General features: G+C 45.6%; 2 protein-coding genes across 2 annotated transcripts in view; both read left to right on the forward strand.

Annotated features, from left to right (window-relative positions):
• LOC124680486 (tryptamine benzoyltransferase 1-like) overlaps positions 1–242 on the forward strand; it is a gene marked incomplete at its 3' end in the record, with an annotated part of 6,799 nt that extends 6,557 nt beyond the window's left edge. The window contains exon 3 of the mRNA XM_047215547.1: positions 224–242. Coding sequence (XP_047071503.1) covers positions 224–242 — 19 coding nt within the window. The remainder of the gene's footprint in view (positions 1–223) is intronic.
• An 11,059-nt stretch (positions 243–11,301) lies between these two features.
• LOC124650482 (putative uncharacterized transmembrane protein DDB_G0290641) lies at positions 11,302–12,410 on the forward strand. Its single transcript, XM_047190004.1, has 3 exons — positions 11,302–11,408; positions 11,898–12,337; positions 12,387–12,410. The coding sequence occupies exons 1-3, from the start codon at positions 11,309–11,311 to the stop codon at positions 12,408–12,410; spliced, it is 564 nt and encodes a 187-aa protein (XP_047045960.1). The 5' UTR covers positions 11,302–11,308.
• The last annotated feature ends 14,286 nt before the right edge of the window (positions 12,411–26,696 follow it).

Raw genomic sequence — 26,696 nt, forward strand, 5'->3', positions numbered from 1 at the left:
TATATGCATTGTTCCTTATGCAAGAGATTAACACTTGGAACCCTGCCATAGCAATGCCATTCATGCTTTTGTTATCACCAGAAGTTGACCAAGCCAGAGGTGGGCCGCGATCAAGATGGACTTGAAGATATACACATAGAAGAGATATGTGAATCGGCCTTATTTACCAAGTTTGGGCTAGCTAGCCCGTGTATCTTAGTTTAGAAATTAGAGTTTGTCTCGTGCACGGTTTAGTGCACGCCCACATTAGAAAGTCCCCTGGACTATAAATATGTACCTAGGGTTTATGGAATAAACAACCAACGTTCAACACAAACCAATCTCGGCGCATCGCCAACTCCTTCGTCTCGAGGGTTCCTCCGGTAAGCACCATGCTGCCTAGATCGCATCTCGCGATCTAGGCAGCACGAGCCTGCCTAGTTGTTCATGCGTTGCTCGTACTGAAGCCTTTTTGATGGCGAGCAACGTAGTTATCGTAGACGCGTTAGGGTTAGCATCGTTCTTAGCATCATATGCTTGCGTAGTGCAACCCTTGCGCGTCTAGCCGTCCTTGTGCCTCATCATGGGTGCAGGGGCGGCACCCCGCTTGATCGTTATTTAGTAGATCTGATCCGTTACGGTCGCTCCTTGATTCATCAAGGATTAGTTTAATATCTGCAATAGTTAGGCCTTACAAAGGGTTGGAGGATCCAGCGGCATGCAGGGTGTAGTTTGCTGCCCCTAGACAGGACGTTCCGAGGATCAACCTAGTGTTGGTTTTTAGGCCTTGTCTAGGGCCGGCTTACGTTTACCGTGCGTGAGCGCGAGGCCCAATCGTGAGTAGGATGATCCGATTATGCGGTGAAAACCCTAGATCGTCGTGGATCTCATATGCTTTATCTTGATCAAGCAGGACCACCATATATTCGGCCACCTTGGACGAATCATGGGTGGATCGGCTCCATGAGCCGATTCACAGGACAACCTGAGAGCCGATCGAGGCTCGTATTTAACGTGTACGTGTGTGCCCCGCAGAAACTAAGCGAGGCATCATCCACACCTTCCTGACCAGGTATAGGTCAGGTGGCACGCCCTTGCAACCCGCATCGGCGCGCGACCAGGAGGCTTTGCGGGCCGTCGCTCTGAGGGACTGGGGCCAGCCGCAACCCTAGTCATTCCCGGCTCTACGGTGTTGGCCAGTCACTGCCCGCCGGTGGGTTTCTGACGTCAACACATTCTGGCACGCCCGGTGGGACGCATCTTCAACATCGAACACCATGCCATCTTCATCAGAAGTGGCAGAAGAAACCCCGGTCACGTACGGGGAGCTCACTGGCGAGCTCAAGAAGAAGTACGACGAGATCAAGTCTGCCCTCGAAGCCGACCTAATCGGCTCCTTCCACGAGACCCGCTCCCACGGCATCAGATGGAAGGGGTTCACACCTGAAGGCGCGCTTGATGGAGTGGACCTGTCCACCCCGTCGGAGGAACGCACCGAGTCGCTGCGTCAGGAGATAAACTTCATGGTGGCTCATTCGCTGCACCGCCATTCTGAGAGCCTGGTGAACACGTTGGAGCGTGTCGCCCTGCGCGTGATCCAGGAGATCATGAGCCATCAGTACTCTCCGTCAGGACCAGCCCTAGGGACTCATCAAGGGGAGTTGCTACTCCAGTCCCGTCCACCGCTGCCGTTCGCGTTGGCAGCGCCCGAAGCGCCGAACTCATCGGCCTATGTCGTCTACAAGATTGGTGGTGACCCCGGTGACTACCGAGTTCCTACGAGACGCGCCCAAGGAGATCCCGCACGGATACGCATGTGCATACGTGCCGAGCCGCAGCACTCGGGCACCCTCGAACCAGGTCGCTATAGCAGGGACTTCCGGGGCAACAGGAGGAACGTCGGAGACAGACCCTGAGAAGCAAACATGGCTAGCTAAATACGCCACCCCGACGAAGCTCCCGAGCCCAGCTCCTGCAGTTGGCTCAGAACCAGAGAAACAGGCATGGCTGGTTAAGTACGCCACTCCGACGAATCTTCAGGGTTCGGCACCTGCAGCCATCACCGCGGATCAAATTTGTACGATCCTGAAAGATCAGTTCGGCATGATGCCGAAAAGAAAGGCGATCGGCTATACCAAGCCGTACCCCAACGAGTACGAATTGATCCCGCTACCACCCAAGTATCGGCTCCCGGACTTCACAAAGTTCAGCGGATCAGATGGCTCCAGCTCCATCGAGCACGTGAGCCGATATTTGGCACAGCTGGGCATGATCTCAGCGTCAGACGAGCTGCGCGTGAGGTACTTCTCGCAGTCCCTCACAGGATCGGCTTTCGGATGGTACACGTCTCTGCCACCGAACTCAATCCAGACCTGGAAGCAGCTGGAAGAACGGTTCCATGAGCAATACCACTCAGAGGCTTCCGAGGCTGGCATTGCCGATCTAGCACAAGTATGACAGAAGCGCGGAGAAACAGTGTCAGAATACATCCAGCGCTTCAGGACGGTTAGGAACCGATGCTATTCGGTTCACGTGAGCGAAAAAGAAGCAGTCGAATTGGCGGTGGTGGGTCTATCATCATCGATCAAGGAAGTGGCCTCCCAGGCGGACTATCCTTCATTAGCACACATGGTGCAGAAGTTGTCAGCATATGAACAACGCCACCCGGATATCTACCAAGATAAATTCAAGCGCGTGGTTACCATGGTTGACGCAGGCGAAGATGAAGGTCCAACGGGAGAGCGAGAGGTCGCAGTAGCTGAGTGGACTCGAGCCGCAGGCCCAGTAACCTGCAAATGGGTAAAGCCACCAGGGCCTCCAAGAGGGTTCGACTTCGACGTGACGAAAACCGAGCAGATTTTCGACCTCTTACTCGCGGAGAAGCACATAAAGATACCCGAAGGCCACAAGTTTCCTACGGTGCAGGAGCTGAACGGAAAGCCATACTGCAAGTGGCATAACACGTTCACCCACACCACCAACGACTGCAGGGTGTGGCGTCAGCAGATCCAAGTGGCGATAGAAAATGGGCGACTAATTTTTAACCAGTATGCCATGAAGGTCGACACACACCCCTTCCCCGCCGTCAACATGGTGGAGTTTACCCACCTTGGAGGGTGCCAGCCTGATTTCTCAGCCAACATCAGCATGGTAGAGCTTGGACACCGCTCTGAGAAGGACGGGGATGAGGACAGACTGCTCTCGGAGCAAGGACACCGAGGGGGCCGCTCCATGCGATCGGCTCCGTCAAGATGGCAAGCGCTACGTCACGAGGGGGAAGTGAAGAACATAAGATACCAACGACCCCTCTCTCGATCACCTCCTCAACAAGTATGTTAGTCGATATGACCAACGCCGGCGATACGACGACAATGATGAAAGAGGTCGTCCCGACCGTAAACAACGGAAGACATCGCCGGCATAATCATGATGAGGAGCGGCAGGAGCGCCACGGCAGGGAGCAGGACGATACGGACAGGCATTGGCACTGCCCCTTCTTCAGACACTGCTGGGATTCAGGAATGAGCCGATTACCGACAATCGGCAACTGCCCAGAATGCAACCGGAAAAAGAAGGAGACAGCCAACGTATCCGTGTTCGAGCGCTTAGGGCCTCTCCCACCGCAAAACAGACGTGCTGAGACCCCTCCGTTGGAAGATCTCGAGGATTCAGAAGACGAAGGGGAATACGAAGAAGACAGGTGCCACCGTCCAAGGTGGTGCCCCGACGGTCTCGACCATACACAAAAACGCAGGGTTCAGCGATTGTGCGGTCCGGAGGAAGCCGAAAGGATGTACTTGCATACGCCGAGGAAGGCGCGACCTGATCCGGGCCGCGAAAGTCCGAGAGGACCCTGGATGAGGAGGGACTGCCGCAAAGAAAAGAGTGGCGCCCCAAGCAAAAGAGAGCCGATGACGAAACATCGGCTGGCACGAACATGGTGCTCGTTCGCCCGGCGGGGTGTAAACCTCCACGATCACACGTTGCACCCAAGGTGGACATCAGCAAGCGTTCCAACGTGATAAGGTCAGAGATTGGGCTGGTTTTATCCACCGACATGGACGAGTAGCAAGACTACGTCGATAAGCAACATGGCGAGGCCGATCCTTGCGATCGGCCCTCCGAAACTGATGAAGGGAGATCACAAAACCTTCACCGAGCAAGCAACATGGAGGCCGATTCCAGCAATCGGCCAAAATTATCCTCACCATCCGGTCTGCCGGGGATCAACGTTTGACCCAACAGGGACTACCTGAAGAGCCGATACCATCAATTCTCTTGACAGAATCGGCTCGGGGGGGCACCTAGATGGATAAACACGAGGATATGAGATGATACTGAGTATGGGGGCCGATACACAAATCGGCCTAAAATTTTTAAACATTTTACAGCCGATGCAAGGGCATCGACTTTAGAATTGAGAAATAGCCGATGCGCGGCCATCGACTCAAGAGATACAATTGTTAACCAGAAGGTCAGCCCTAGTGAATTACGAAGAGAAGCCCCCATGAAAGAACCCCTCAAGAGAGTAGTTTAACAGCTCAGATCTTCTCTTCAAGAACAATGCTAAGGGCAGCTTGGGTGTCCAGATCAGGTTAAGGGTGGGTCGCATCAGATCCACCAAAAGAAGGGAGCCGATCTGACCTGCAAGGACGAAGAGGCGCACTGAGGAAACTCGGGGGGCAGCCCACCTTGAAGGCTCTCTGCAAGCCGATTTACGTGCAAATCGGCTGGCTCTGCGTGATCAAGCCCAGAGCTAATTCGGCTAAGTCTCGCCTCGAGTAAGGCTCGGGGGGCAGCAGGCCTGGTGGATGCTTTGTTTTTGCTCTGTTTAAAAGCCGATTGGGATACCAACGGCTGGTCCTTCATTGCAACCTTCTTCACGAATGATGATTATCGAAGAACATTGTTAGGTTTGGTTGGGAAAGTTCGAAGGTTTCCCTGAAGATACTGCATTTTCTGCCAAATTTAGAAAATCATCAGTTGGAGAAGGGAAGGGCGAATCTTGATGGACCGATACGGTGCTATCGGCTCAGTATGCATTGGCAAAGGGAACGAATCGGCAAGGTCAGTGGGAGAGGAAATCGGCAAATCAAATTGGGGAAAAGTTCTTCATTAATAAGAAAGATTTCTTACATAGTAGAACTGATTGCCCTCGAAAGGGGATACATTGCCCCGCCTACTTCTACGGATCCTATGCTAAGGGCCCTATCTACGGGCTGTTGCTGCCCTCGTCGTCGCCGTCATCGCCGCTGTCGGCGCTGCTCCAGGCCGGCTCGTCGTCACTGCTCCAGCGGCCGCCGGCAGGACCTTCATTGTCCTCGTCCTCCTCGACGTCGTCGTCGTCGCTGTCGAAGTCACTCAGATTTCCTGGCCAGGGGCAATGGCGCTTGGCCGGCGGCTCGTCGGGGGAGCTGTCGTCGTCGTCGTCCTCCTCTTCCTCCTCCTTCACCTCCTCAGAGGTGGCCCCGTCCCAGGGGAAGTGATCATCCTCGCTTTCTTCTACCGCTTCCTTATCGGCAAGGAAGCGGAGATCGCTCTCCCCGTCGGTCAGGGACCTGTTGTCCTCTGACCAGATGGAGAAGTCATGGTCTGACTCCTCCCCGGCCGCAATGGCGCGGCGGATATTGGCCGCGTGGACTTCTGCTGGGTTGTACTCCGGCGTCGGCTCGCGGGATGTGGAGGACTGGCTGGAAAAATCCGATGGAGCAGAGGAAGAAGAAGACATCGTGGCGCAGGAGGGCTTTTCGAGATGCTAATGCGAAGAAGATGCGAGAGGAGAACTGTTCGTAGCAGTTAAATAAAAGGGGACATAATAGAAATTCAATGCCACAGCAGTTTCCGAGGAAGTGATGCCAAAACTGTCAAATCGTGCGGAGAAGTTGAGAAGGCAAGTTGTCATGATGAGGGACTCTGCGACGTTCTGCTCTGTCACGACATGACCCTACGAGAGAAAAGCATAATGATTTTGGAAATGTCATTTCCAAAACCAGGGGGGCATGTGTTATCACCAGAAGTTGACCAAGCCAGAGGTGGGCCGCGATCAAGATGGACTTGAAGATATACACATAGAAGAGATATGTGAATCGGCCTTATTTACCAAGTTTGGGCTAGCTAGCCCGTGTATCTTAGTTTAGAAATTAGAGTTTGTCTCGTGCACGGTTTAGTGCACGCCCACATTAGAAAGTCCCCTGGACTATAAATATGTACCTAGGGTTTATGGAATAAACAACCAACGTTCAACACAAACCAATCTCGGCGCATCGCCAACTCCTTCGTCTCGAGGGTTCCTCCGGTAAGCACCATGCTGCCTAGATCGCATCTCGCGATCTAGGCAGCACGAGCCTGCCTAGTTGTTCATGCGTTGCTCGTACTGAAGCCTTTTTGATGGCGAGCAACGTAGTTATCGTAGACGCGTTAGGGTTAGCATCGTTCTTAGCATCATATGCTTGCGTAGTGCAACCCTTGCGCGTCTAGCCGTCCTTGTGCCTCATCATGGGTGCAGGGCGGCACCCCGCTTGATCGTTATTTAGTATATCTGATCCGTTACGGTCGCTCCTTGATTCATCAAGGATTAGTTTAATATCTCGCAATAGTTAGGCCTTACAAAGGGTTGGAGGATCCAGCGGCATGCAGGGTGTAGTTTGCTGCCCCTAGACAGGACGTTCCGAGGATCAACCTAGTGTTGGTTTTTAGGCCTTGTCTAGGGCTGGCTTACGTTTACCGTGCGTGAGCGCGAGGCCCAATCGTGAGTAGGATGATCCGATTATGCGGTGAAAACCCTAGATCGTCGTGGATCTCATATGCTTTATCTTGATCAAGCAGGACCACCATATATTCGGCCACCTTGGACGAATCATGGGTGGATCGGCTCCATGAGCCGATTCACGGGACAACCTCGAGAGCCGATCGAGGCTCGTATTTAACGTGTACGTGTGTGCCCTGCAGAAACTAAGCGAGGCATCATCCACACCTTCCCGACCAGGTATAGGTCAGGTGGCACGCCCTTGCAACCCGCATCGGCGCGCGACCAGGAGGCTTTGCGGGCCGTCGCTCTGAGGGACTGGGGCCAGCCGCAGCCCTAGTCATTCCCGGCTCTACGGTGTTGGCCAGTCACTGCCCGCCGGTGGGTTTCTGACGTCAACAGCTTTACTATGTTTCTGCCTATTTGATATGCTTGTCTTGGAGAAACTTCGAGGGTGATTTGAACCTGACATTTGGTCATTCTTAATGCCAGTTTACTTTATGTGTAAAACCTTGGCATTACCCTACTCTAAATCTGAATGTCTGAAATTCGTTTCTCATGCAAAGCAACATCTAGTTGGTTTTAATCTGATATCTGGTAACTATTGGCTTATTCATTTGGCAGCTCAAGTTTTTTGTTATTTGAAACCAGCTGACTTGGTCTTAAATGTGATATCTAAACACAGATTAAGGACAATGGAGCAGGAGGATTAGCATTTCACTTGATGGCTGAACCTAAAATGATAGGCATGTTGACCACGACTAGTGCACGCAAGAGAAGGACCTGCAGTGAGCCAGTATGTGCTTAGTACATGCATCTTATCTTATCTTGTGCTTATTTCTGCTACATGCTGTTATCGGATCTCTACATTGCGTAATACATGTTTGAATAGTTAATTGTTGTAACTATGTTTACAATGTTACCAGAATGCAGTTTTAATGAAGCAAGTCATCATTAGAAGATAGTCGCCAAAAAAGGATCTGTGGCGACCGTGTGCAACATTATGATGTAAGTTTGTGCTTAGTACAAGTTCCATACATGTCTTATTTATGCAACTTGTTATTATCTTATATCTACATTGCATAATAAATGTTTGCATAGTTCATCGTTTAACTCTTTTTGCATTATTATCAGAATGCAGTTGTGATGAAGCAATCTTCATTACCAAGTGAGGCCCACAAAAAGTTCCGATCTTTCTTCCGATGCATCTTCTCATAGCCGTCAACCTAGACCATTTCTTTCATCGGACAAGTAAATATCTCAAGGTCTGTACTTTATAAAAGACATGGTATTGTCTGCTTTAAGATATGTAGCCGATATGTTGACAAAGAGTACACAAGATTCAATCAAGGCGATTGCCAAATGTCAACGTGTTATTGATGATGCTAATAGAAGTCCTCAATGATTCTATGTAATTTTTTTATTTGGGCACATTAATTGCCTTGTAATTTTCCTATTTGTTTTATTTGTGTATGTAATTGTGTGTATCATTGAAATCAGATTTTAGGCTCATGAAATTTAATGCAAGTTGACTAGTCAAACAAGTAGGGCCCTACAACGATTGGGCCGGCCCACTTACAGTAGTGTGGGACCCACTTTCATTTTGGGCCGGCCCACTTCTTTAGTAGGCCGGCCCGGTTACACGATAATGGGCTCCACATGCTTATTGGGCCGGCCCACTTGCTCTATGGTGGTCCCACATAGTAAATGGGCCGGCCCTTTAATAGGAAGGTGGGACCCACCTGTGTTTTTGGCCCGGCCCACACTCTTGTTGGGCCGGCCCACTTTCTATATGGTGGACCCCACATACCAAATGGGCCGGCCCACTTTCTATATGGTGGACCCCACACACCAAATGGGCCGGCCCTTTAATAGGAAGGTGGGACCCACCTGTGTTTTGGCCCGGCCCACTATCTTGTTGGGCCGGCCCACTTTCTATATGGTGGACCCCACATACCAAATGGGCCGGCCCATTAACAGGAATGTGGGACCCACCTGTGTTTTTGGCCCGGCCCACTATCTTGGTGGGCCGGCCCACTTGCTATATGGTGGGCCCCACACACTAAATGGGCCGGCCCTTTAACGAGAAAGTGGGACCCACTCGTGTTTTTGGCCCGGCCCACTATTTTGTTGGGCCGGCCCACTTGCTATATGGTGGACCCCACGAACTAAATGGGCCGGCCCTTTAACGGGAAAGTGGGACCCACTTGTGTTTTGGCCCGGCCCACTAGCTTGTTGGGCCGGCCCACTTGCTATACGGTGGACCCCACACACTAAATGGGCCGGCCTTTTAACAGGAAAGTGGGACCCACCTGTGTTTTTGGCCCGTCCCACTTGCTTTTTGGGCCGGCCCAGTTGCTGTAAGGTGGACCCACATGTTAAATGGGCCGGCCCATTTAAGTTTTGACCAGTCAACCTTAGAGGTTAGGCCCGGCCCACTTAACTAATGGACCAGCCCAGCTATATAGTTGACCGGTCAAACTATGTCATCTGGCCCGGCCCGCTTAAGACGTGGCAGGCCTCGTGTGGGCCTACCATCTACCACGGGGTTTCAGCCGGTTAACGCCGTTAACCGGCGGTCACTCGCGTCTGCCACGTGTCAGTTTGCATGACGTCAGCAGTCAACGGGCTCCCGAAAACACTTCCGCAACGGTCCGATTTTCCGTGGCGGAAGGGCGACCAAGCGCGACGGACCGAAAAAATCGTCGTTGGACTTTGCCTGACGCAGTTTCGACAACGGAACCCATATCGTCGGGTTAGGCCCATAGGCGACGAAAAATGCCCCTTAGTTGACGATTTTGGGACGTTGTCTATCAGAACTTTTCTTGTAGTGAAGGCTTGATCAACTATAGGTTCACTTCTCTAGTTACATTACTAGGTACTCCGGTTGGCTATGTTGTGATGAACACATTGTGTTCCGTTGTTCGGTGAAGACAAAAGTAGAACTATGGTATGCTTATGTTTAAGAGCAAGCGAGGGTTTAGCTTGAGATGTTAAAATTCAGATTTGAACTATTTTTTGATATGGAAATTTGAAATATATATGGTACTGTATATGATTATGTATAACAACAAGCGACGAAAGGGCCGATGCTCCTATTCCTTGTCGGCGGGAGGACTATGTGTGCGGCGACTTGAGCCAAATTAGAAGGCCATAGCTATGTTGATTGCTCCTTGAAGTTGGAGGGGCTAGGATTTCGGATGAGCAAAGTGGGGGAAGTTGTTGCTCATGGAACAAAAGTCCTTAAAATAGTAATGTTAGTATATAGGAGTACAAGGTATATACTTGTACTATTTTAGTACTATAATAAGTATATCGGGTTCATCAAAAAGAATTATCTCGGGTTCACAACCACGTGGGGTCAAGGTGAGGGAAAGTTGGTCAATACCTCTTACCGCTATATCCCCGCCCCAAGTTCTAATGCGCAAGTGCTGTTATTTTTTTAAAGGGAAATAGTGGTTCCTCTCCCCCGGAAACATGCCCCGCATCTCCACCTCCTAGTATCGTAGTACTACTACTGCATCTTCTCCAAAAAAAACCTCTTCTGTCTCTTTCTCCCGTTCACCCCTCTCTCCCTTGCATTGGATTACCGACTCCAATGAAGCAGAAGCGTAAGATTGAGGAGATTCCTGATTGCTACCACCAGTCCATGGGGTGGGGCAACCTCCACTACCCACTGGTGGAGAACATAGCCGAGCGGGCGGATATCCTCGGGCACCGGTCGCCTCGCTCGAGGCATGATCGGCATGCGGCATGCCATCCGCGGAGCGCATAAGGTTCCGTTCGGTTTACCGAGCCTGCTCCACTGCGACCCCGAGACATGGCCAGACGACCGCGACAATACTGTAAGAGTATTTATTTATTTACTCATCTCGTTTCAGCTTGTGTTTTTTCAATCAAATTTTCTTATTGCCAAACATCATGCATGAATTTAGACTCAACATCATCACCTGATTTGGGAGTACTGTAAGGTTTGCTGCCTTCACTATGCACATGTACTCTTCGGAATTGCTTTATTTATCCATTACATCTGTGCTTCAGTTCTGCACAATCCGCTCTTCATTCTGTCGAATACCTTGCATGCATAGACAATTTTGAAACAAATCCTATTTGCAGGGCATTCACGCGTTGCTGATGCCATTAGACAAGCCGACAGTTCCAGCATTTATCCATACCAAGGAGGAACTGGATGGACATGGACCCATGCACTGGGTGGGTTGTAACGGCGACTGGGTGGCATTTGTCCAGCAGGACGGGCACTTGACGATCCGCAACATATACATATCAGATACTATTATACCTCTTCCATCTCTGCAAGATGCAGGAATTTCTTTGGGCCCTACTAGTGAATGGTGGCATGGCAGCCCACCATTCCTGTTCAAATACAAAATAGATAAAAGTTTGGAACTGCTCAAAGTACGGATCGTCAAGAGGCCGTACAAAGATGATCTAGCAGGGCCATGGCATTACGAGGTAATCGTTGTATTTGACGAATTGATCGCTATCCTACAAGCGCCCCTAGAAAAGGAGTGGAATATCCTGAGAAACCCCGAATTCTTTGATAGAAACAGCTATGTCGATGCCATGGGCATTCCCGGATATGGTACAAGTTCACACCTACATCGTGTATACGCAGTTACATATCCGTATGGAGATGTTCTGGTTTGGGAACCATATACCTGTGGTGAGTCTTTGTTTTATGTCTTAACTAGTAAATGGCATGCTGCACATGTTGGACCAATTACGATTCACAATACTGATGTATAAAAGTTGCGTTCTAAATGTTGTTCAAACTTTCAATACAACTAATAATTTGGTTATACCATCAAAATAAGTGTGAGCATACAGTTTATAAATATGAACAAAAATTTGGAACCTTTCTTAATCACTATCAAGTGGGACGTGTGATATCGGTGTGAGACTGCTCTGATTTTTCTTCATAATGGAAACATGACGGTTCTAGTAACACGTGGACACTGGTGTGGTATTTTTTTCACGCGAATACCTCTAATCCCAACCGTTAGATTTTGGACACCAACAGTTGGAATTGCTGCTACATGTCTTGTTAAAAACTGGTGCCTTATAGTAGTAGAAAATAGAAGATAGAAGAGAAGAGATAATTTTCAGTGTAGTTCCTACTTGCTGCATTGTGGTTGATCTTTGTGCATTGCAGGGACACATGCAGCCCCGCGTCTCATTGACGCCCCTGTCATTGAAGATGAAGAAGCAGAAGTGGCTGCAATTTTCGCTCAAATCGAGGGAGATGCTGTCATGGAAGATGATGAAGCAAATGTGGCTCAAGGCGATGGAGGTGCCGATGAAGATAATGATGCTGATGAAGAAGAATTAGAAGAAGAAGAATTAGAAGAAGACGAATTCGATGATGAAGAATTAGATGATGAAGAATTAGATGATGATGGTGATAATCATAATTATGAAGATGAAGATGTATTTCTTGGATTTTCTGACCAGCGCACTTGGTTCCTGGCACCAATGAGAGCAGAGTCCATTACTGGTGAATCTGATCTCGCGTGGATTCAGGTTAAAGGTTATCGGCCCATCCTCGGTCCTCCAATATTACATATGGGTAACAAGCCGAGGTCTTATCCTTTGGTACGGTGCTACGTTTTCTTGAGATCTGCCCATACCTTGGACCCTGTAGAAGAGGCAAGGTGGGAAAGATTGAACAATTTGAAGGGGCGTTCTTTATTTCTTGGACTCAATCACCCAATTTTCATGCTACCCCCGCCAATCGACGCAGAGGCTGCAGAACCAGATTTCCAATTGTTCAAACCTGATTGTGTCTTTGCTACCCACAATCGCGCCCGTGATACATGGATACGTCCAAGGCCAAATTGGTGCAGAATGCACGTCAATGGAGGTCCTGCCATAGGCTCAAGATTGCAGTACAAAAAAGAGAAGATTGAACATAGAGCCGAAGCACCCATGTGGTTCGTCCCAACACTTCCACCTGTTTTTCCTTGAGAAATAAGAGACAGATGGTGACCTTATTTTATAGAGAAAACATAGTGTTCGTGAACTTAACCTCATGAACATTCGCTGTTCGGTTTTTGCTGAAATCAAAATTTTGCAGAGATGAAGATCTTTGTTTGAATCCCGTGCTGAACATATTATTCACAAATTAGCTACCCGTATTGTGATGAATACATGTTGGTTTGTTGTTTGGTGCAGTAGCAGACATGAAGATCTTTGTCCTGAATACCACAATGGACATCTTTTTTTTCTTCAAAAATTAGCTAAGCTCACGCTATTAGGCGCAAATGCCTATTAAGAGATTTGGTGCTCTTGGGCACCAGTGCTCCTGCTATTTTAGAAAAAAATAAAAAATATATTTATTTGTTCAAAAAATTAGAAAACAAATCATGGAGTAGCTAATGAATTGTCCCATAAACGTGCAAAATTTCAGTTTCAAATAAAAAAAATTCGGGCTACACAAAAGTAACAAACGTGTGGATCTGGGTATGCATATTTCAAATCTCCAAATTTCAACAGATTTTTTATTTTTTGTGTAGTCTACAATATAAAGAATATCATATTAAAATTTTACACGCTTGTAGGTTACTTTATTTATTATGTCTACATTCATTTTCAGATTTTTTTGAAACAAATATGTATGCTATTTGATTTTTTTTAAACAGCAGAGCACTGGTGCCCATTAGCCAAAGACACTTTTCGCAAATGCCTACAATAAAGGAACGGATGGTGACCTTATTTTATAGAGAAACCATAGTGTTTGTGAAGTTAAAGTCATGAACACACGTTCTTCGGTTTTTGGTGAAATCAAAATTTAGCAGAGATGAAGATCTTTGTTTGAATCCCGTGATGAACACATTTTTCCTAAATTAGCTACCAGTATTGTGATGAATACATGCCGGTCTGTTTTTCGGTGGAGTAGCAGACATGCAGGGGATCGAAAGAAACGGCAAAGTAGCCAGAAATCAGGGGTCAAATATAAATTCGAGAAAGGAAACGTTTATTCAACAGTCAGGCTGACATGTGGGACGTATCTTGCAGCCGCGGCCCCAACATTTATCATTCAGAGAGGATGACATGTGGGACCCACGAACCAGCATCGTCTCGACGTTTCTCAAAGGGGGCAGGAGATCGAAAGAAAAAGGCAAGTAGCTCGAAATCAGGTGTCCAAAAAATCCAAGAAAGGAAAGGTTTATCGCACAAAGAGGCTGACATATTGTACCCGGTTTGCAGCAGCGTCATCAACGTTTCAAAGGCGGTGGAGTTCGAAAGAAAAAGGCAAATAGCCAGAAATTAGGGGTCAAAAATAAATCCAGCAAAGGAAACTTTTATCGTACAAAGAGGTTGACATGTGGGACCCAGCCAGCAGCGTCCTCAACGTTTCTAAGGTGGCAGGCAATGGAAAAAAGGCAAATAGCCAGAAATTAGGGGTCAAAAATAAATGCAACAATAGAAACTCTTATTGTTCATAGAGGCCGACATGTTGGACCCATGAGCCGACAGGGCCCTCAACGTTTCAAAGGCGTCACGGGATCAAAATAAAAGAACCAAGTAGTCATTAATTAGGTGTCAAAAATAAATCCAAGAAAGTAAATGTTTTACTTTTCATAGAGGCTGTCATATGGGACCCATGAGCCAGCAGCGTCCTCAACGTTTCTAAGGCGGCTGGGGATCGAAAAAAAAGCGAAGTAGCCATTAATTAGGGGTCAACTATAAATCCAAGAAAAGAAATGTTTATTGTTCTTAGAGGCTGACATGTGGGAGCTATGCGCCAGCAGCGTCCTCATCGTTTCAAAGGCGGTCGGGGATCCAAAGAAAAAGGCAAATAGCCAGAAATCAGGGGTAAAAAAATCCAAGAAAAGAAATATTATTGTTCATAGAGGCTGGCATGTGGGACCCATGAGCCAGCAGCTTCCACAATTTCAAAGGCAGCACAGGATCGAAAGAAAAAGGCAAGTGACCAAAATTCAGGGGGTAAAAAATCCAAGAAATAAACTTTATTGTACATAGAGGATGACATGCGGGTCCCATGAGCCAACAACTTACTCGTCGTTTCAGAGGGCCGAGGCGGCATGAGATCGAAAGAAAAAGGAAAGTGACCAAATATCAGGAGCAAAAAATAATCCATGAAAAGAAACTTTCATTGTACATAGAGGATGACATAGGGTCCCATGTTGTAGCAGCGGTCTGAACGTTTCAAGGACGGCATGAGATCGAAAGAAAAAGGCAAGTGACCAAATATCAGGAGCCAAAAATAATCCAAGAAAAGAAACTTTTATTGTACCTTTGAGAGTCGGCATGAGATTGAAAGAAAAAGGCAAGTGACCAAATATCAGGAGCCAAAAACCTAGAAAAGAAACTTTTATTGTATATAGAGTATGACATGCGGGTCCAATGACGCTGCAGCATCCTCAACGTTTCCAAGGCGGCAGGGGATCAAATGAAAAGGAAATAGCCAAAAAGCAGAGGGTGAAAAAAATCGAAGAAAAGAAACTTGTATTGTTCATAGTGGATGACATGTGGGACCCATGAGGCAGCAGCATCCTCAACGTTTCCAAGCAGCAGGGGATCGAAAGAAAAAGGAAATAGCCAAAAATCAGAGCGTGAAAAATAATCCAAGAAAAGAAACTTTTATTTTACATAGAGGATGACATGTGGGTCCCATTTTGCAGCAGCGGTCTCAATGTTTCATATGCGGCTTGAGATAAAAAGAAAACGAAAGTAGCCCGAAATTAGGGGGAATAAAACTCCAAGAAAAGAAAGTTTTTTGTACATAGAGGATGACATACGGGTCCCAAGGCGGCAGGGGAACAAAAGAAAAAGGAAATAGCCAAAAATCAGAGGGGTGAAAAAAAATCCAAGAAAAAAGAAACTTTTAGAGTTCATAGTTCATAGAGGATGACATGCGGGTCCCATGAGGCAGCAGCGTCCACAACGTTTCCAAGGCGGCACACAGGACCAAAAGAAAAAGGATGTACCCCTGCTGGGCCTTTTGATCAAAAAATAATCCAAGATAAGGAAGATATAAATTGGGGCTGCCTGGCCATCTGGGCCTTCTAACCTGCTGGACGTCTTTTGACTCGTACAATTTCAGCCCACTCCAAAACAAGAAAGTCCTATGCTTCGCAAAAACAAAACAAAAACAAGGAGATTCATATTAGTTCGTTTATGTAAAAATAAAGATTTAATTTATCCGTTTGCAATAGCTCAGAGCGAAATACACTTTTTATTGTCTGTAAAATAATCAAGATATCACATGTTTCTTGTACGGGGAGGCTGACATCGGGACCCATGAGCCAGCAGCGTCGTCAAAGTTTTAAAGGCGGCAGGGGATCGAAAGAAAAATAAATCAAAAATTAGTTGGTAAAAAAATCGAAGAAAAGAAACATTTATCGTTCTGAGAGGATGACATGCGGGACCCATGTGGCAGCAGCATCCTCAACGTTTCCAAGGCAGCACGGGATCCAAAAAAAGGCAAAATAGCCAGAAATTAGGGGTCAAAATAACTCCAAGAAAAGAAAGGTTTATCGTCCATAGAGTCTGACATGTGGGACCCATTAGCGAGCAGATTCTTCAACGTTCAAAGGCGGCAAGGGATCAAAAGAAAAAGGAAGTAGCCAGAAATTAGGGGTAAAAAATAACTCCAACAATGGAAACTTTTATTGTTCATAGAGGATGACATGCGGGACCCATGAGCCAGCAGCTTGCTCAACATTTCAAAGGCGGCATGGGATCGAAAGAAAAAGGCAAGTGACCAAATATCAGGAGCCAAAAATAATCCAAGAAAAGAAACTTTATTGTACATAGAGGATGACATGCGGGTCCCATTTAGCAGCAGCGGTATCACCGTTTGAGATGCGGCAGGAGGTCGAAAGAAAAAAGGCAAGTGACCAAATATCAGGAGCCAAAAAAAATCCAAGAAAAGAAAGTTTTATAGTACATAGAGGATGACATGCGGGTTCCATTTTGCAGCAACTGTATCACCGTTTGAGAGGCGGCAGGGGATCGAAAGAAAAAGGCAAGTGACCAAATATGAGGTGCCAAAAATAATCAAAGAAAAGAAAGTTTTCAACATTTCAAAGGCGGCAGGGGATCAAAAGAAAAAGGAAGTAGCCAGAAATTAGGGCGCAAAAATAACTCCAAGAAAGGAAACTTTTATTGTTCGTAGAGGATGACATGGGGGACCCATGAGCCAACAGCTTACTCAACGTTTCAAAGGTGGCATGAGATCGAAAGAAAAAAACGCAAGTGACCAAATATGAGGTGCCAAAAATAATCAAAGATTTATTGTACATAGAGGATGACATGCGGGTCCCATTTTGCAGCAGCGGTCTCAATGTTTGAAATGCGGCTTGAGATCAAAAGAAAAAGAAAGTAGCTAGAAATTAGGGGGTCAAAAAAATCCAAGAAAAGAAAGTTGATGGACATAGAGGTTGACATGCGGGTCCCATGTGCCAGCAGCTTACTCAATGTTTCAAAGGGGCCAGGGGATCAAAAGTAAAAGGCAAGTGACGAAATATCAGGAGCCAAAAATCAGAGGGTGAAAAAAATCTAAGAAAACAAACTTTTATAGCACATAGAGGATGACATGCGGGTCCCATGAGCCAGCAGGTTCCTCAACGTTTCAAACGTGGCATGAGATCGAAAGAAAAAGGCAAGTGACGAAATATCAGGAGCCAAAAATAATTCCAGAAAAGAAACTTGATTGTACATAGAGGATGACATGCGGGTCCCATGTGTAAGCAGCTTACTCAACGTTTCCAAGGCGGCAGGGCATCAAAAGAAAAAAGGAAATAGACAAAAATCAGAGAGTGAAAAAAACCATAGAAAATAAACTTTTATAGCACATAGAGGATGACATGCGGGTCCCACGAGCCAGCAGGTTCCTCAAAGTTTCAAACGTGGCATGAGATCAAAAGAAAAAAAGGCAAGTGACCAAATATCAGGAGCCAAAAATAATCCAAGAAAAAAAAGTTTATTGTACGTAGAAGATGACATGCGGGTCCCATTTTGCAGCAGCGGTATCACCGTTTGAGAGGCTGCACGGGATCGAAAGAAAAAGGCAAGTGACCAAATATCATGAGCCAAAAATAATCCAAGAAAAGAAATTTTATTATACGTAGAGGATGACATGCGGGTCCCATTTTGCAGCAGCGGTCTCAACGTTTCCAAGGCGGCACAGGACCAAAAGAAAAATGAAGTAGCCAGAAATCAGGGGGTGAAAAAAATCCAAGAAGAAAGCTTTCAATTGGGCTGCATCTGGACATCTGGGCTTTCGAACTATCCTGCTTGGCCTTTTGACTCGTACAATTTCAGTCCACTCCAAAACAGGAAAGTTCCGAATTTTCTAAAAAAACAGGAAAGTCCTATGCTTCGCAAAAACAAAAAAACAAGGAGATTCAACATATAAGTTTGTTTATGTAAAAATAAAGATTTAATTATCCGTTTGAAATAGCTCAGAGCGCAATACATTGTTTATTGTCTACAAAATAATCAAGATATCATATGTTTCTTGTACGGGGAGGCTGACATCGGGGACCCATGAGCCAACAGCGTCGTCAACGTTTTAAAGGCGGCAGGGGATGGAAAGAAAAAATAAACCAAAAATCGATTGGTAAAAAATCCAAGAAAAGAAACATTTTCGTTCTGAGAGGATGACATGCGGGACCCATGAGGCAGCAGCATCCTCAGCGTTTATTGTTCATAGAGGTTGACATGTGGGACCCGTGAGCCAGCGGTGTCCTCAACGTTTTAAAGGCTGCAGGTGATCGAAAGAAAAAATACGCCAAAAATCGTTTGGTCAACAAAATCCAAGAAAATAAACATTTACCGTTCTGAGAGGATGACATGTGGGACCCATGAGGCAGCAGCATCCTCAACGATTCCGAGGCGGCAGGGGAAATATCCAGTAACTAATGAGGGGTTCAAAATAAATCCATCAAAGGAAACTTTTATTGTTCATAGAGGATGACATGTGGGACCGACCTGCCAACAGCGTCCTCATCGTTTCAGAGGGGGCAGGAGATCAAAAGAAAAAGGCAAATAGCCAGAAATTAGGGGTAAAAAATAACTCCAAGAAAAGAAACTTTTATTGTTCGTAGAGGATGACATGCGGGACCCATGAGCCAGCAGCTTACTCAACGTTTCAAAGGCGGCATGAGATCGAAAGAAAAAGGCAAGTGACAAAATATCAGGAGCCAAAGATAATCCAAGAAAAGAAACTTTATTGTACGTAGAGGATGACATGCGGGTCCCATTTAGCAGCAGCGGTCTCAACGTTTCAAATGCGGCTTGAGATCAAAAGAAAAAGAAAGTTGATTGTACATAGAGGATGACATGCGGGTCCCATGAGTCAGCAGCTTACCATACGTTTCCAAGGCGGCAGGGGATCAAAAGAAAAAGGAAATAGCCAAAAATCGAGAGGGTGAAAAAAAATAAAGAAAATAAACTTTTATAGTACATAGAGGATGACATGCGGGTCCCATGAGCCAGCGGGTTCCTCAACGTTTCAAACTTGGCATGAGATCGAAAGAAAAAGGCAAGTGACCAAATATGAGGAGCCAAAAATAATTCAAGAAAAGAAAGTTTTATAGTACATAGAGGATGACATGCGGGTCCCATTTAGCAGGCAGCGGTATCGGCGTTTGAGAGGCGGCGAGGGATCAAAAGAAAAAAGAAATTGCCAAAAATCAGATGGTGAAAAAAAACCAAGAAAATGAACTTTTATAGTACATAGAGGATGACATGCGGGTCCCATGAGCCCGCGGGTTCCTCAACGTTTCAAACGTGGCATGAGATCGAAAGAAAAAGGCAAGTGAAAAAATATCGGGAGCCAAAAATAATTCAAGAAAAGAAAGTTTTATAGTACATAGAGGATGACATGCGGGTCCCATTTAGCAGCAGCGGTATCACCGTTTGAGAGGCGGCAGGGGATCGAAAGAAAAAGGCAAGTGAAAAAATATGAGGAGACAAAAATAATTCAAGAAAAGAAAGTTTTATAGTACATAGAGGATGACATGCGGGTCCCATTTAGCAGCAGCGGTATCAACGTTTGAGAGGCAGCAGGGGATCGACGAGAAAAAGTCAAGTGACCAAATATGAGGTGCCAAAAAAATCCAAGAAAAGAAAGTTTTATAGTACATAGAGGATGACATGCGGGTCCCATTTAGCGACGGCGGTATCACCGTTTGAGAGGCGGCAGGGGATCGAAAGAAAAAGGTAAGTGACCAAATATGAGGTGCCAAAAATAATTGCAGAAAAGAAAGTTTTATAGTACATAGAGGAGGACATGCGGGTCCCAGTTAGCCGCAGCGGTATCACCGTTTGAGAGGCGGCAGGGGATCGAAAGAAAAAGGCAAGTGACCAAATTTGAGGTGCCAAAAAAAACTCCAAGAAAAGAAAGTTGATTGCACATAGAGGATGACATGCGGGTCCCATTTAGCAGCAGCGGTCTCAACGTTTCCAAGGCGGCAAGGGATCAAAAGAAAAAGGAAGTAGCCGGAAATCGGGGGTCAAAAAAAATCCAAGAATAGAAAGAATTTTGGTTCATAGAGGATGACATGCGGGACCCATGATCCTGCATCGTAAACGGCTCGATCGGAGAACGTTGAACGAGATGGCGCGATCTAGAAAAAAAACAATGCCAGAGAGGCTGCCATCTGGGCCCTACATCCCTCGGCGGTGCGGATTTGCGTTGACTCGGCCGGCGAACCTGAGATTTCGAGATGCACCACGTCCCGGGCCACCATACGCGACATTTTGGCCGCTTTCGTCGGGCTAGGTGGCCTCAAAAACGAGAAAAAAAAGTTTTGACATGCACCACGGAGGGACCAAAAATCGTCGGCCATGGTACACCAGCAACCACGGCGCGACTTCAACTTCGTCGGTCATGGCAACTTTTCTTGTAGTGTTTGCACCATCTTCTATATTAATGGCATGTTGGCAAATAGCGGGAGAAATCCCCTTCAAGTCATCAAGAGTGTAGCCAATAGCTCCTCGGTGTTTCTTCAATATTTCCAATAACCTTTCTTCCTCAATATCTGAAAGCTTAGCACTAATAATAACAGGATATGTTTTCTTATCATCAATATAAGCATACTTAAGATTATCAGGTAATGGTTTCAAATCAAATACAGATCTTCCTTTGGTGGTGGTGTTACACCTAGATCTTCAACAGGTAAGTCATGTCTAAGAATAGGTTGACGAAGGAAAATTTCATCAAGCTCATCCCTTTCTTCCATAAAAACTTCACTCTCACTATTCTCCAAATGTTGTTGCAAAGGATTATTAGGAGAAAGAGCAATAGATGCACACTGTTCAACTCTAAAATCATCATTAGGCAAATCAGCTTTATAAGGAGTTTTGGCAAATTTAGAGAAGTTAAACTCATAAGATTCACCAGCAAATTTAGTAACAATTTTCTCTTTCTTGCAATCTATAATAGCTCCACAAGTATTTAGAAAAGGTCTACCAAAAATAATAGGACAAGACTTACTAGCAGACGAGAACCAAGTACCAAAAAGTCAGCAGGATATTTAATCTTACCACATAGAACTTCAACATCTCGAACAATACCAATGGGAGAGATAGTTTCTCTATTAGCTAGCCTAATAACCACATCAATATCTTCAAGTTCGCAAGAACCAATTTCATGCATGATTTCCGTGTAGAGCTCATAAGGAATGGCACTAATACTTGCACCAATATCACATAAACCATAATAGCAATGATCACCAATTCGAACAGAGAGCACATGAACACTGGCTTTCCTATACTTATTAGGATGCGAACCAAAATTAGAAGCATCTTCACAAAAAATAATATGACCATCTTCCACATTTTCAGTCACAAGATCTTTAACTATTGCAACAGCAGGTTCAACCTTTATTTGTTCTTCAGGTTCTATAGGTTTCTTTGCACTTTTATTAACTACACTAGTTATAACAAAATACTCCTTCATTTTAGCAGGGAAAGGAGTTTTTTCAATATAAGCTTCAGGAAGAACATGATCAACAGTTTTAATTTCAATACATTTACCTTTAAGTGAATCAGTTTTATCTTTATAAGGTTCATGATACTTATCAAAATTCTTCCTAGGCAATTCAAAATGAGAAGCAAAGGCTTTATAAATATTTGCAACACCTTGAGAGTCAAGACCATATGTAGCACTTATATTACGATATTCATCAGTATCCATAAAAGTTTCAATGCATTCATTATCATAATTTATACCCGACACTCTACCTTTGTCATTCTCCCATCCTTCAGTATTTTCTTGGATTCGATCAAGAAGGTCCCATTTAAACTCTTCTTTATTGCGTGTGAATGATCCAGAACAAGAAGTATCCAGCAAGGTTTTATCTTGAAAATAAAGTCTTGCATAGAAATTATCAATGATAATATTACCAGGAAGCTCATGAATGGGGCATTTGAGCATTAAAGACTTCTATCTCCCCCACGCTTGGGCAATACTCTCTCCATCATGAGGCCAGAAATTATATATACGGTTGCGGTCTTTGTGAATTTCACTTGGAGGATAGAATTTGGAATAAAATAGAGACACAATATCCTTCCAATCAAGAGAACGCCCATCCTTCAGTAGTTTATACCAATGCGCCGCTTTACCAGACAGCGACATAACAAATAGTTTCTTCCTAACTTCATCCATTGAAATACCTGCACACTTGAATAACCCGCATAATTCATGTAAAAACAGTAAATGATCTCCAGGATGAACAGTTCCATCCCCTTCATAGCGGTTATCCACAACACGTTCAATAATTTTCATGGGTATTTTATATGGTATTACTTTCTCACCTGGCGCCTCATCCACTACCGTTGCAGTAGTAGTAGATTTCACAAATAGAAATTCAAGGGAGGATCTCTCCATAATGACTTATAGCAGCAAGCAGAAACAAAATCAGCACGTACAGTAAAAGTTTCCTTACCAATTCCACTTATCAATAGCGCTTCACTCCCCGGCAACGGCGCCAGAAAATAGTCTTGATGACCCACAAGTATAGGGGGTGTATCGTAGTACTTTCGATAAATAAGAGTGTCGAACCCAACGAGGAGCAGAAGGTGTTGACAAGCAGTTTCGATGAAGGATTCACTCGTAAATGCTCACGGACAACTATTCGGGGGTTTTGATATAGCAGATAAATAAAGTACAAGTAAATAAAATGCGAGAGAAATAATTGCAGCGAGTGGTCCAATCCTTTTTAGCACAAAGGACAAGCCGGTTTGTTTACTTATAATGACCAAACGTTCTTGAGGACACACGGGGATTTTAGTCTAGTGCTTTCGCTTCCTATAGTTGATTAATCTTCATTGTTTTGATAAGTGTTGTGTGGGTGAACCTATGCTAATGCACCGCCCTTCCTAGGACTAATACATACTTGTGATTATACCCCTTGCAAGCATCCGCAAATACAAGAAAGTAATTAAGATAAATCTAACCACGACCTTAAACTCGAGATCCCGCTATCCCTCCTACACCGATATACTAACGGGGGTTTAGGTTTCTGTCACTCCGGCAGCCCCACAATTAGCAAACGAATACAAGATGTACTCCCCTAGGCCCATAAAGGTGAAGTATCATGTAGTCGACGTTCACATGACACCACTAAAAGAATAACACCACAACTTAAATATCAAACCATTAAATATTACTCAAGATAGTTCACTACTAACATTTCGACTTCACCCATGTCCTCAAGAACTAAACGAACTACTCACGAGACATGCATCATATGGAACATGATCAGAGGTGATATGATGATGAATAACAATCTGAACATAAACCTTGGTTCAATGGTTTCACTCAATAGCATCAATAACAAGTAGAAATCAATACCGGGAGAGTTTCCCCTATCAAACAATCAAGATCCAACCCTAATTGTTATAGCGGTGACGAGATGCAGAGGTGGAGATGGCGGTGTAGATGGTGAAGAAGAAGATGATGATGATCCCAATGATGTCCAGCTCGATGACGATGGCGATGGCGTCGATTTCCCCCTCCGGGAGGGAATTTCCCCGGCGGATTCCTGCCCATCGGAGAGCTCTTTTCTCTCTGGTGTCTTTCCGCCCCGCAGAGGCGGCTCTGTCAATTCTCCGTAAATCCCCGTGCCTTAGGTTTTCGGGGTGAAGATGTACGCGAAGGACAGGAGGCCAGAGGGGGCTGTGGGCCCCTCCCCACATGGCCGCGCGGCCAGGGCAGGGCCCGCGCTGGCCTATGGGGGCCCATGGAGGCCCCTCTTGGCCCCTTCTTTTGGCTCCCTTCGTCTTCTGGAAAAATAGGATTTTTCATATAATTTCCGTCAATTGTTGATCTTCCGAAATATGGTGTCCTGACGGTGCTTTTCCAGCAGAATCCTGACTCCGGTGAATAATTCTCCAATGATCATGAAACATGCAAAATAGGTGAAATAACATAAGTATCATCTCTAAATTTGAAATATATCAATGAATAACAGCAAATTATGATATAAAATAGTGATGCAAAATGGACGTATCAGCCGTTAGAGAAGAACGATGATGGACTGAGTCCCCTACCTGGCGCGCCAAATGGCAGAGATTCATGTCCGTGAATGAACACGGGTATCACCGAACCCGAGAGGATCGAACACATGGGACTGAAGATCACATCGTCGCCTTACCGAGGTGGGCACTACAGAGAGATACACCCATGTTCAGGGCCCTCGGAGAGGTAAAACCCCTACGTCCTTTGGTGGATGTATTGCAGGTTACAATGGAGAAGATGACCATACACATATCTAGAGTTTGCCATCGCTCAGGATCTTCCCCCCTCTACGCTAGCAAGGCTAGTCCTTTTATAGAGGAGCTGGTCCTCCTCCCCCAAAATATCTTGAGGGGGAAGGGTTGCCACATCTCCAAACCGAGAGCGGGAAACTCCCCCGCCTTTTACAGGATGGATATAGTCCATGGTCGATTAAAGTGCCGGTCCATGGCAGACGCCGAGGTCGTTGATGACCCCTCCGTTGGCAGCTTGCACCGTCCACCCGGCCTTGCACTAAAGAGGCAAGGACAGGGTCTTGGCGCCTTGGTCCTCGTCGAGCCTGCTTTAATCACCAAAGAGGCAATGGAATCTTGCCTCCTCGGGACGGAGCTTTTGAGCTCATCCATGACGTGTGCGGTGCCAGCCTAGCTTGTCTTGTAGCTTTGGAGCCCACTTCTCTTGTCCTTGCTGCAGGCTTGGTGAAGAAGGAATCATATGCTTCCTTGATTGATCTTATCGCCCCCAAAAAGGCTTCCCGACATGGAGAGGTTGATGTCTCGGGAACCTCCGCGAGGGAGTTCCTTCCCGAGCCTATCTTCTGCTCCAGCCTGATATCTCCGAGAGGGTTTTAAGCCTCGAAGAGCCTCACCCGAGAGTAGCCTCCTCGTGTGATTGTTTTGTTGTGGACTCTGAGGGCCCAACGACTGTAGGTCCATGACACCTAGGTTGACAGGGATCCCACATGAATTGTACAAAAATTTAGGTAAAGAAAAGTAGATGTGCCACTGAATCGTTGGTGGAGATCTTTGTCCTATATCCAGACCACCGCTTTTGCAAGATAATGCCTCTATAGTTTTGGCCAACGTTTTAAATAGTTGGCTATAGTTTTTTGGGAGACCTGCCACCGCGACTATGCCATTTGTAGGCCGAATGAGCAAAAGCCGCGAATAGGTGGCTATAACCCAATTTAGCCCGCAACTAGCCTCTAATTTAGCCGCTAACCCAGGTGTATTTTGAATTCTCTTCTATTTTCTTTTTTTTTATTTGCGTTTAATATGATTAGATAAAATTTGTGAGTTGAATAATTGAATACTTTTTGCCTTCAATAATTGAATAAGTTGTATCATGAATTGTGTTTGAGTCATACTTTTCCTTTTTTTGGTAAGATAGGACTCAAATATTATAATTTTAAAAAAATATGCTAAATGAAATATTATGCGTATTTTTCCAACTTCGTATAGAACCAGGAAAGCCATTTGAAGATTTCATGATCTTTTTTTGCAAAATACATCGAAATTCATGTTTTCCAATTTTTCCTACAAGTATACCACTTAATATAAGTACAATTCAAAGGATTTTTTTGAAGTTTTTATAATATTCTGTTATCTTTTGAACAATAAAAATGCGATCCACGGGGGTGAGGGGGATTGGTGGACGGTTGAAAAAACTTTTGTAGCGCATGTAGCTCCATGCGCCACAGAAATGCTTCTTTATATGGCACATTTGGCCACATGCACCACAAAAATTCGATATTTTTGTGACTCATCCATCTCCATGCGCCACAGAAATACTCAGAATTAGTCAACCCAATAATTTCCCGCGGGCCCCACCAAATTTCTATGGTGCATGGAGAGTTAGTGTGCCAAAAAATGCCAAATTTTGTGGCGCATGGAGAGTTTGTGTGTCACAGAAATTCCAAATTTGGTGGCACGTGCCTGGGTGCGCCTTACTTTTTTTTAGTGGCGCATGGTCATTTGGTGTGCCATAGAATACATTCCTACCTATAATGGTTTTCCTAGTAGCGTGGATCTCAGGCCGCCGCGGATGATTTCAAGGCCTCCAGATTTTACCCCTCCAGCGAGGTGCTAAATACTAGCTTTGTGGAGCTGACATTATGTTATGGTGATGCACGATTAATTACTTGATGGATCAATGCGTAGTTCTTGGGCACTCGTAAATTTGCATCCCGTGCGGAGCTGATGTTAGGGTTTTTGGATTGGCATGTGCACACATGAATTTTGTTCTCTACGGTGCCACATTCGGAATTTTGCATGTGTTTCTCAATTGATAGTGTCACTCTGTGTTGATTGTTTGATTCCGCTCTATATAAGAGCAAAATAAATAGCAGAGTCCGATGTTGACTACATAGTCATGCCATGTCACTTACAACCATCATGAAGCCTATCCAAATAATAAGAAAGCTATTAGACTGACTCTTAGATGGGCTTTAATTAGCATTTC

The sequence above is a fragment of the Lolium rigidum genome, chromosome 1 (assembly GCF_022539505.1).
Source record: "Lolium rigidum isolate FL_2022 chromosome 1, APGP_CSIRO_Lrig_0.1, whole genome shotgun sequence".
Lineage (NCBI taxonomy): Eukaryota > Viridiplantae > Streptophyta > Magnoliopsida > Poales > Poaceae > Lolium > Lolium rigidum.

What these genes read in the sequence shown, in the direction of transcription:
- LOC124650482 (XM_047190004.1), top strand. Translation starts at nt 11,309, where the DNA reads ATGGGCATTCCCGGATATGGTACAAGTTCACACCTACATCGTGTATAC. An exon ending in TTGGGAACCATATACCTGTG is followed by an intron (nt 11,409 to 11,897) that starts GTGAGTCTTTGT and finishes TGTGCATTGCAG; the next exon opens with GGACACATGCAGCCCCGCGT. An exon ending in AGCCGAGGTCTTATCCTTTG is followed by an intron (nt 12,338 to 12,386) that starts GTACGGTGCTAC and finishes TGGACCCTGTAG; the next exon opens with AAGAGGCAAGGTGGGAAAGA.